Source organism: Carlito syrichta, unplaced genomic scaffold (genome assembly GCF_000164805.1).
Source record: "Carlito syrichta isolate Samal-C Ts95f unplaced genomic scaffold, Tarsius_syrichta-2.0.1 Scaffold289796, whole genome shotgun sequence".
Lineage (NCBI taxonomy): Eukaryota > Metazoa > Chordata > Mammalia > Primates > Tarsiidae > Carlito > Carlito syrichta.
Window position 1 is genome coordinate 471,782 of NW_007233892.1, and position 12,192 is coordinate 483,973.

Below are 12,192 nucleotides of genomic sequence, written 5' to 3' on the forward strand. Positions count from 1 at the left end.
GAGAGAATAAAAGCATAGAAGCATAGGAATTTTTGTCTCTTAATTTTTATTCTCAATAATTGCATTAATTTTAATTATCAGACATTACATTGGCATAACTCTTCTTTGTACAAGAAGAGAGTAGAGGCTACCTTAGTTTATATTTCTAGTCAAGAGTCCAATTACAGAAATTAATTAATCTCTTAAAATTCAGTTAGCCCTTAATATTGCTAGTAATAATAGTGTTTGATACTTAATTTGGGGGTACTATTTATGCCCAGACCCATTTCTAAGCACTTAACAGATTTTTAACATATTTCTTATAGCAATCAAATAAAGTAGTTTGAGAGCTACCATTTTGAATCTCCATTTATTATACATTTATTCAGGGAGTCCTTTCTATCTACTGTACTACTTCATTGACTCACAAGTCGGGGGGACTCAGGGATTATCAGGTATTAAAGTAGAAATGGTAGGTTTTTTCTGAACAAATGGGCAGCATTGAAAGAAAAACTGAAAAAGCAGAGTGTGATGGGGTCTATATTTACTACTCTAATGTATGACCTAGCACATACTAGGTGCTGAAATACATTTGTAAGAGCATTTATAGATTCTATGCCCGTGTATGGTTTACCTTTACTGACTTTTATTTATAAAGAGAGCTTTAATGTTAATGTTCTAACAATTCAAGAAAAACCTAGAGAAATCTCATCATTTTCCAAACATCTTAGCCATCTGGTATTTGTCATTTACTGCTTTGCAAAATTGGTTGTCTCTTTGTATATAATCCTTCTGTCTTTAACTAGATTATAGCCTCTGGATGACAAGGATTGTGTGTTATAGTTTATCTCCCACTGGGCCTGTACTCATGCTTGTACTTAATGAATTTTAAACCATTTGAATAATTAAAAATAAAATGATGCCTTTCAAAGAGTGACAGAACCTACCTACTTTGTTGTTATATTTATGCTTTAGTAATCTTGTTGGTTTAGGAAGCTCTTCATATCCTCAGGACTTTTATAAATACATGGAGATCTGGAGATTGTGCAACAGAAGCCCTAATTCTATTTTATAGTCATATAGGAATTTATGCTTATTGCCTTAATGGCGCAATCAACAAGTGATATATTCCAGCATGACAGCACCTTAAATAGGTTTATTTGTTAATGAAGAATTGTAGTAGAAACTAGTCTCTAACTTAGACTTCAGCAAATGTTGTGTGTATTTTTAAAATTTTACAATTTCTTAAATTGTACATATAAAATCAGTACTGAAGAGAAAATACTTGCAAATCATGTGTCTCATAAGGTACTTATGTCCAGAATACATAAATAATTGTTATAATTCAAATATTAAAAGGTATATTACCCAATTAAAGAGAGGTCAAATTATCTGTATGGGATTTTCTTCAGATAAGATATACAAATGGCCACTAAACACATGAAAAAAGTGTTCAACGTCATTAGTCATTAGGGAAATGCAAACCTAAACCACCCATTAGACTGATTATAAAAACAGGGCAAACCCCTTGGTTCCCCTCCCACTGTAGGAGCTTTTCTGTTTTCTCAATGAATCTTGCTTTAAAAAAAAATTATCATAAAAACAAACCCAAAACAAATAATAACATAGAAAAGAACTTAAAACCCTGGTACATTGCTGGTGTGAATGTCAAATAGGGCAGCTTCTTCAGAAGACATTTCAACTACTCCTCAAAGAGTTCAATATAGTTAACCATGTGATTCAGGAAATCTACTCCTGTGTATATCTCCCAAAAAATGAAAACATATATCCACACACAAACTTGTACACCAGTGTTCATAGCAGTATCATTCATAGCAGTCAAAAAGCAGAAGTGGCACAAAATGTCCAGTGACTGACAGATGGATAAACGAATGTGGCATGCCCATATAATGGAGTATTTTTCAGCTGTAGAAGATAATAAAGCACTGATACATGTTACAACACAAATGAGCCTTTAAAACATATACAAACCAAGAGAAGCCAAACAGAAAAGGCCAATTTAATATGATTTCATTTATATGAAATGTCCAGAAAAGGAAAATCAATAAAGACAGAAAGCAAATTAGTGGTTGCCAAGGACTGAGGCGGAGGTGCAGTTAGGAGTGACTGATAATGAGTTGTGGTTTCTTTTGGGGGTGGTGAAAATATTCTGCAATTAGATAGCAAAGATGATTACACAATTTTGTGACTATAGTAAAAAAAAAAAACATTGAACACTAAAAAGTAAGTACATTTAGTAGTAATGAATACTAAAAAGCCATCTTAAAAGAATGAGCTTTCTGGTATGTGAATTGCATTTCAGTAAAGCTGTGAATTGGAAGAAAATTATGGAGCAATTATTAGGAAAAAATGTCTTAGCATGCATATCAAGGGGCAATAGTGAAAAGTTTGAGAAACTGTCTTCTAGAGATAAGTGAGGGAGAACTGGTTTTAATTTTTGGTTTTCCTTACTGTGTGCTTCTTTATATTTTTTATTTTCATAATTAAAACTTAAGTAAAATTTAAAAAATTAATATGTTCCACACATCTTTTGTGGTATGTATTCTATATTTTATCTTCGTAGGATCATTAAATAATGTTATACTTCACTTGAGGAAACAAATTTAATCTCTTTCTAACTGTTGGTGGTGAAACTTCTCTGTTCTTTTTTCCCCAGACGTCTCAATAATAATGAATTTACAGTGTTGGAGGCCACAGGAATCTTTAAGAAACTTCCCCAATTGCGTAAAATGTAAGTCGTGCGCTAGCTATATTTTAAAATTTCTATAATGTTAAAATGTATTTTCCTATACCTTTATAGTGTTAAGTTTTTTTGAAAGTTTAAAAATATAAAAAAATCCAGAGAAACTTTCAAAGAATGACTACATGTAACATGAATTTTGGTAATCTCTGAGAAGTCTTCTCTGTGTTCAGACAATGCCAACTACATTTTCTGTAGAGTCATAGAATCTTACTTTAAGCTCAGACAGCTGGTCTGTTGTGTGGCCACAACATAAATCCAGCAATCTAAGCACATTAAAATGGGTTCCGTAATGCTGTATAACTTCCTTTACTATTCCCCAAACCATGATGCTATTTCTTTTTCAGCACATTCATGTCAACTAGTTGACTTTTTGCTTCATTAAACATTCATTAGAGGACAGTCAAAATTAATGATTAATAAACTGTCTTGATAGTTCATCTGCATTCCTACATGTCCACAACTCATTTTTAAAATTAAGTTCATAAGTTCAGCAGTTTCAACAGTCCTCAGTGCGTTCTTCATGCCCTTGAGGAGGTGTGAGGGAAGGATGGTACAGAAGCTAAGAGTGTAAGGCCATTGGAACACTCTCCATATATGAAGAAATGTCAACAGGAGAAAAAAGGCATCGATTCACAATGTCTGTGTGTCCTCATAAGTAACTGGCCCACAGAGACTGTGAGTGGCAGAGCAGACCGAACCCACTGCCTGTGTAATTGACCTCCGTATTACACTGCCTTCCAAAAGGTTTCCAATGCTTAATTACCATCCTTTTTCATTATTTCTAAACACACAACTTTTTAGCTTTAAAATAATTTCCAATGCAATAATATTTATTAAGCAGCTGCTATGTGCAGTTTTCTAAAAGGAAGAAAAATATACATAAAAATGGTCCTTGTTTGGTGGGCACTCCTGATCTTGGAGTGAGGAGCCTTTAGATGGGTGTTACAGCAACTGGACACTTTTGCCCTCTGTGCAATTCTTGTAATATTTGGTATCATACATGCTACTGATAGTTAAGTTTGCCGTTTCAACACATTATTGCATGAGAAGTTTACCTAGGGATAAGCTCACGTTCAAGTAAATTTCTGATGTATAAACACTAACACATTTTAGCCCATTGTTCGCTCTACTGAGTTGCCTTCTTTTAGTCATCAATTCATAAAACACTTTTAATCAGGAATATTTCTTTAGCAAGTTCCTTGTGAAGTTTTATAGAGGACATAAAGGTTTATGTGACCCAATACCTGACCTCAAAAATTTTATGCTCCTGGGGACCCTAGTAGATATAGACAAGTATCAATCTGGTATTTTTTCCATATACATTCATTCCCTCTTAGTATTATTGTCCCTTTGTATTGGTGGGATAGGGAAGTGGAGCCTTTTCAAAGTCCTGGCTGTGCTGGGAAGTGAAAAATTGGAAACTGGAAGACTTTGTGTAGCATAAGAAAATGGTCAAATTTGTTGTTTCTGTGCTCTCATTGCTAGAGAAAAAAATTGCTTAAAATCTTTGTTCCAACAATTTTTATTTAGAAACTTTAGCAACAATAAGATCACAGATATTGAGGAGGGAGCATTTGAAGGAGCCTCTGGTGTAAATGAAATACTTCTCACGAGTAATCGTTTGGAAAATGTTCGGCATAAGATGTTCAAGGGATTGGAAAGCCTTAAAACTTTGTAAGTATTCCTATTTGCACTGCAATTCTTCTACCATAGTATTGTAGATCATTGTTCATTATAATCCTGGGGTGGGGGAGCATGTCTTACTTTCCCTTACCCCACTCTCTCACTCTCTTACACTCTCTCTCTCTCTCTCTCTCTCTCTCTCTCACACACACACACACACACACACACACACACACACACGCGCGCGCGTGCGCGTTTTGTGAATGCCAATGATCCCTTACTCTAACACTCCTGTCTTCAGTGTTTTGATAGCAAATGATCAGGAGACTACCTCATGACTGCTGCCTCCTCAGTGAAATAGATCATCCTTGTACAAGTGCTTGTGTGGATCTACCTTATCCATTCTACCTTGAAAAGTTCATCCTCTTTACTTTTCTTCAAAAGTCCCTATCTTATACTCTCTTTGGCCAAAGATCTCTAAGCTTCAGAATTTACTTCAACCCTTGCAGTAGAATGACTAACACTTTACCTAGAGACTACATTTTTTCTGCCCTTGTAATGTCTTAGTGTCAAAGAAAGACTGACTGGTGTTATATATTTTACATCTATTTTAAAGAAAACATGCTAAGAGTTATGTCTGCTTGCTCAGAGATAGGAGATTGGGAAACAGAAATTTTATGTGTTTCTAAATGTTGACCAAGGAGAGTGGAGATTAGATTAAATAGTATGTGCACTTTTGTATTACTTAATTTGTCTACACTGCACACACACACACACACACACACACACACACACACACACACGTGTGTGTGTGTATATAAAATCTTTAAAACTTAGAATTATGTTTGACAAAAGTAGTGGCCTAAAAATTTGAAGAGAGACAAACTAAACTCTGAAGCCTTTGGAAGAAATGAATAAAAATGTTTGTAACCAAGAAGCATCCCGTGGTGTCTGCAATGGAGAGAGGTCAAGCTGCACTATCTCTCCCCTGTAGCCACAACTCTGTCCCACACAGCCCCTGAGAGCCACATATGACCAAGGGGGTCTGATAGCTGATGGAGTCTATTGTCTGCTCTTTATTTTATTTTATTTTTTATTTTTTTGAGTTGGAGTCTCACTCACTCTGTCGCCTAGACTGGAGTGCAGTGGCCACTCCCGGCCACCGCAGCCTTGATCTGCTGGGCTCCAGTGATCTTTCCTCCTCAGCCTTCCAAGTAGCTGGAACTATAGGTGCGTGCTACCATATCCGGCTAATTTTTTGATTTATTGTAGAGATGAGATCTCACCAAGTTGCTCAGGCGGGTCTCGAACCTGCGGGCTCAGGCAATCCACTCACCTCAGCCTCCCAAGGTGCGGGATTACAGGCTGAACTACCGAGCCCGGCTAAAATTGCAGCCAGTTTGCATATGTCTTTTTTTTTTTTTTTTGAGTTGGAGTCTCGCTCTGTTGCTCAGACTGGAGTGCAGTGGCTGCTCCCGGCCACCGCAGCCTTGACCGATGACCCTTCTGCCTCAGCCTTCCAAGTATCTGGAATTACAGTCATGTGCTACCACCGCCTGGCTGATTTTTTTATTTATTGTAGAGATGAGGTCTTGCCAAGCTGCCCAGGCGGGTCTCAAACCCGCAGGCTCAGGCAACCCACTCACCTCAGCCTCCCAAGGCACGGGATTACAGGCTGAGCCACCGAGCCCGGCTTGTGTGCTCTTTATCACACACATTTCCACAACCAGTGGAAATAACATAGCAAATTCAAATCCCATTTAAAACACTCCTACACATAAGAGCAGAAGTGTGCTTCTTGAGCTTTACAGAAATACCCTGAAACCTTACCATCCACAGGACCACTTAGGGTCCTGCAGACCCCTCCTAGGGGCTAACTTGGAATCTCTTAAAAATGGTATGCAAACATTTGGTCAGCCTTTCTATGAAAAAGATACTGGGGCAAGTGTAGAAGACAGAAAAGACAGACCACAGGTGGCTGGATCTAGCTTCCCCCCAGCTGTCTCAGATAACTCAGAAAAACATAAATCTTGCAACCAGTGGAAGCCTTCCTTCTCGGACAGTAGTTGAGGGACTATTTCTTGTTACTGGAATCCTATCTGGAATGGAAAGAAGGGAGTAGGCTGTAACTCTGCCTGTTTTTTTCCTTCCAGGCTACCATAACAAGTTACCACAGACTGGGTAGTTTAAATATCGAAATTTAATTTCTCACTTTTCTGGAGATTAAAAGCTCAAGATCAAGGTGCTGATGGGGTGGATTTCTGATGAAGCCTCTCTTCCTGGTTTATAGATGGCCACATTCTTGCTGTGTGGTCACATGGCCTTTCTCTATGGTCACGGGGAGAGTGTGAGCTCTTTGGTGTCTGTTTCTTCTTGGAAGGACGGCAGTTCTTTCTGAATGGGATCCCACCTTTATGACCTCACTTTATCTTAATGGCCTCCCTAAAATCCTGCTCTCCAAATATAATCATGCATGGATTAATGATGTGGATACTCTGAGAAATGTGTTAATAAACGATTTTGCTGTTGTGTGAACATCATAGATGTACTTACACAAATCTAGGTGGTAGAGCCTACTACCCACCTAGGCTATATGGTATAGCCTATTGCCCCTAAGCTACAAATCTATACTGAGTGTTGCAGGTAGTTGTACCAAGGGCAAATATTTGTGTATCTAAACATACTTACATTTAGAAACAGTAAAATCAAAATATATTATAAAAGATTAAAAAATGGTGTACCTGCAGAGAGCATTCACCATGAATAGACCTTTCAGGATGAGAAGTTGCCCTAGGTGAGTCAATGAGTGAGTAGTGAGTAAATGCAAAGGCCAAGGATGCTACTTTATAAACACTGTGTACTTAGGCTACACTGAATTTATTTTTAAAATTTTTTCCTTCAATAATAAGTTGACCTTAGCTTACTGTTACTCTTTTACCTTATATGCTTTTTATTTTAACGTTTGACTCTTTTTTAACACTCAGATTAAAACGCATATTGTATAGCTGTATGAAATATTTTCTTTCTTTTAGTCTTATTCTATAATCTTTCTTATTTTTGCATTTTTACCTTTTAAACATTTTGTTAAAAACATAGGCACTTGCGATGGGTTGGCAGGTATGATGCAAGTCAGAGGTGAGAGGACAGACAGAATGACTGTGTGGAAAAGTGATTCTTTGCTATTTCGGTAGAATATCACAATGATTGATCACACTCAATGGAAGAAAAATTTCACAGAATTTATCCCTGGTTCTGATACTATGAATATGTTTTAATGAAGTGTGTTCATTGGAGTTGTAAATAAATGAAAAGCATAAAACATCTGTGATTTAAATGTACTTTTAGCTAATAGAAAAGAAAAAAATGCTTTTGATTACACAATTTCAACTCCCATTTAATATTATTGGCTGTGATGCAAATTTTATTGAAAATTACCTCACATCTTTTGTGGAATCAGAGTATTTATAATTTGTTTTGTTTTGTACTTTTGTTGTGTCTTTTGTTGATACATAATAATTGTGTATTTTTAAGGAATGCAGAGTGATATTTTGATATATGTGCACAATGTGTAAAAATCAAATCAGGACAATTAGCAAATCCATCACCTCAAACATTTATTCTTTCTTTGCTTTGGGAACTTTCAAAATCCCCTTTTCTAGCTATTTGAACATATACAATAAATTATTGTTAACCACCAAAAAAAAAAAAAAAAGAAAGAAAGAAAACAAAACAAAACAAAAAAACACAAGCACTCACAGTAGCCCAGGCCTACACAGAATCAGGATCATCAGTATCACTGTCTTCCATCTCAGAATTTTGTTCCACTGGAAGATTTTTAGGGGCAGCGGACCTCTGAGGCTGTTTTACCAATAACTTTTCTTTAATAAGTAGAAGCACACTCTCTAAAATAATAAGTGTAGTAGAGTAAATATAGAAACTAGCAACACTCATTTATTGTCATTATCAAGTATTACATACTGTAATAATTGTGCTAAAGTTTTATAAAACTAGCAGCACAGTAGATTTTTTACATCACAAGCACATGAGTGATATATCATGCTAAGACATTATGAGAGCTACAATGTCAGGTAATAGGAATTCTTCATCTCCATTGCAACCTTATTGAAACACCTTCCTACAGCTGTCCTTGACTGAAACATCATTATATGGTACGTGACTATCCAGTCACTTTTGGGGGCCGGGCTCAAGTGTATAAATTTCAGGGAGGGGGAAATAGTTTGGTACATAACACCACCCCAAGAAACTTATTGAAGTATTTCTTTTGACTAATTACATTCACAGGAGTCGGCCTGAGAGCTCTCAAAATTCAACTTTCTCCTTTCATTATATTTCTATCGATGTTCTAGTACCTGATACAGGCTTCCACTGGATCTCCTTAATCCAGCCATGTCATGACAAACAGAGCAATGTAGAGTCAAGTTGGGGTATTCAAAGTCCTATAGTAGGTTTATCTGCACAGGTCTCTTTTCTCTTTTTCCTCGTGATGTCTTTTGACTTGAAGCTATGAAGATTTTGACAGCACATTCCCATTCTCCCCTAGACTTCTTAGCCTTTTAGGATAAATAGGCCACCTAATAGTCCATATACATATTTCATCAGGTCTCTGAATTCCCTGACATTGCAGATGAAATTTTGTGCATATGTGTGCTTATGGATTTCTCCAGCAACAGACAGAAAACTTTTTTTTTTTGAGTCAGAGTCTCTGTCTCCCAGGCAGCAATATGGTGGCATAATCAAGGCTACTTCAGCCTCGACCTACTGGGCTCAAGGAATCCCTCCACCTTAGCCTTCTAGATATATGGAACTGCAGACATGCACCACCATGCCTGCAGTTCCAGCTAACTTTTTGATTTATTGTAGAGAAGAGGTCTCGCCATGTTGCCTAGGCTGATCTTGAAATCCTGGGTTCCGGCAATCCTCTCACCTCAGCCTCCTAAAGTGCTGGGATTACAGGTGTGAGCCACCTCACCTGGTCAGAGAGCAAACTTTTCTTCAACTTCTCTCAGAGCTACATGACTCCAGCTAGTTGAAGACCCAGTGCTCTTCAGTATTTATAACAGAAGATTACTTTTCTGTTATGCATTTGTTTCCTAACATAAAATGATGCTTTGATAAGGAGGGTATCATCTTTTCCTTATCTGTGACTTAGCAGAATGCAAAAGTTTATACTCCTTATTTATTATAGGGCAATCTAAAATTTTTGTGACACTTTGCTGTTTATTTATTTTTGCCTCCCTTTTTTTTTTTACATTTGCAATCTTTTAATACAGTAGTCAACCCATATTGAGAAAAACCAGGGAATAAATTAAAATTTCAGGTATTCTTAATGGGATCTATGGCAACAATTCAAGCTATTTCACATGGGATTTTTAGAAGCTTTTTGTTTATTTCCTACGCCCCAGAAATAAATAGTTAGCAATGAACTGAGAAATGAGCCAAAATCTTAACAATAATAAGAAAATGATAACAATGTTAATCTTATTAATGGCAATGACTAAAAATATAGAGCTTTTTTATGGTAGACCTACTTAAATTTTATTTTGGCCAACTAGGATATATTGCTTTGCCTCTATTTAAATTCTAAACTTAATATGATGAATTAAATTCCATATGTAAAATAGCTTGTATAAGCTTTGTAAATACTCATTCAGTTTTGGCTCTTATAGACTACATTTGACCTTGACTCAGTATGTAAGTCCCTGAGATGCCCTCTGTTCTTCATCTGCAGTGACTATGGATTCTTTTCTGCCTTCTTCTGTCCAACCTCAAATGTAATACTACCCTGAATACACAAATTACAGGACTTCAAGGACTCAGAGAGCTGTAGGTGAATTAGGACATTATGTAATCATGCAAAACATAATTACAGCATCAAAGGAAAACATTCTGCCCTTGTCATGGGATTGTAAATCCATGCCTACACTCATGATGCCTTTTGTAACTGAGATTAATCATTGGCATCTCTAAGCATTTCATTCTTGCAGGATGTTCTCTGTACCTGTCCATAGCAATTCCTAATGGCAAGAGAACATTAAAAAAAATAGTAATGAGTGCGACACATTTATAAGGAAGGATCATTTTGATCTTCAGATAGGTGAAATTGATTGCCTGATGCTTTATCTCCATAACAATATTCCTTTTCTCCCCTCAGGATGTTGAGAAGCAATCGAATAAGCTGTGTGGGGAACGACAGTTTCATAGGACTCAGTTCTGTGCGTTTGCTTTCTTTATATGATAATCAAATTACTACAGTTGCACCGGGGGCATTTGATACTCTCCATTCCTTATCTACTCTGTAAGTATGAAAAGTAGTCTTTATTTATACATCATTTAAGCCGGCATATTATATTTGTTACTTTTGTTAATGAAATTGGAATGCATTATTAGAGATTTCATTAAAACGTGATCAAGGGTTTAGGTTCCCTTAAAAAGGACACATTTGTTCATGTCAAATTTATTGTAGTTTTTCTAAAAACATTACCTACAATTATACAGTAAATTTTAACAAAAAATTACAGTACTTTTCCGTGATTTCTTTTTCATAATAATGTGATCAATGATGTGGCTTAATTCTGATTTTCAAAATGATTCTAACTTGATAGTGCTGCATATAAAAGAAATGGCATAGATTTTCCTTAGTGTTCTCATATTGGAGTATTTTCAGTGTGAGTATTATAAAAACAGAATTAATAGGGTTATTGCCAACAAACTATACTCAAAAGGGTCATTCAGAATGACAGGAGATACATTAGGATGACCGGACCAACAATAAAAGCTGTTTACTAGAGGGCATTAACTATGTTATGGAAGAACTAAGTAGAGCCTGTCCAAGAGGATATTTTATATAGACAGTTTGAAAATAATATTTGTAGGCCTCTAGACAAAATTCAGAACGTTTAAAAAGAAAAAAATAATAAACACCTCCAAACAAGGTATTTCAGGTCTCTTGTATGTCAGTATCTAAAATACAGCATTTAAAATTACTAATCATATGATTGATATAATTCTCTGGTCATGGTGACATGCAAATATACTAATTTAACTCAATAGGAGGAAAATAAAGATGGGGAGAACATGTTTAACATAGCTCAAGTCACTGAAGACATAATTTGAGAGAAAGCATCCATTCATCAGTAAAGTATTTAATCCTTTTTCCACAGAAAATGTGACATTTTATATCAAGTGACTAATTTGTGCATATTAAAGATGGCATGTTTATAAATAATGGGATTGTCAATAGGTTTATGCTGAAGTTGTAAGATGCCAAAAGTATTGAGATTTGTAGAAGTAAATTCATTTTTATAACTGGCATTTAATCAACTCAGTTGTCAGTTTAGATGGGAAACCTATTCTCTAGAGCAAATAAGAGATGGGAATCTTAAGATGACAAATTAATAAAATAGCTGTTGTCAGGTTAAACTCAATAATATAAGGTAATCAGCCTTCATCTTTATATTAAATTACTGCATTATCAGTGTGGAGAAGTTTGACAGCGAGTCAGATTTCTGACAAGTTTAAATTATTTCTAAATGGAATATCTATCAGGATCCACTGTATAAGCCCGAAATTACAGTTTTTATCTTATTTTTCACATGAAATTATTTGAAGAGTTCCCTTATGCAAAAGTATTGTTGTTAGTATTTAAGTTCCAAGCATAAATATTTTAGTCAAAAGATGCATCCCATATGTTGTTTGTGATTGAGTATGAATGGGGAAGGCAAAACATTAGAAGGAATTATTCTAACAGAAATAATGTGGAAATGATTACATGGGGTTTTAGAAGATAAAGTCCCAAACTGAACTGT

General features: G+C 35.8%; 1 protein-coding gene across 4 annotated transcripts in view; it reads left to right on the forward strand.

Annotated features, from left to right (window-relative positions):
• The window catches only part of SLIT2 (slit guidance ligand 2), a 387,750-nt gene that overhangs the window by 295,516 nt on the left and 80,042 nt on the right, over window positions 1-12,192 (forward strand). For all 4 annotated transcript variants that reach the window (XM_008054352.2, XM_021710555.1, XM_021710556.1 and 1 more), the window contains 3 exons: window positions 2,657-2,731; window positions 4,274-4,417; window positions 10,539-10,682. In XM_008054352.2, the coding sequence (XP_008052543.1) occupies window positions 2,657-2,731; window positions 4,274-4,417; window positions 10,539-10,682 (363 nt within the window). The remainder of the gene's footprint in view (window positions 1-2,656; window positions 2,732-4,273; window positions 4,418-10,538; window positions 10,683-12,192) is intronic.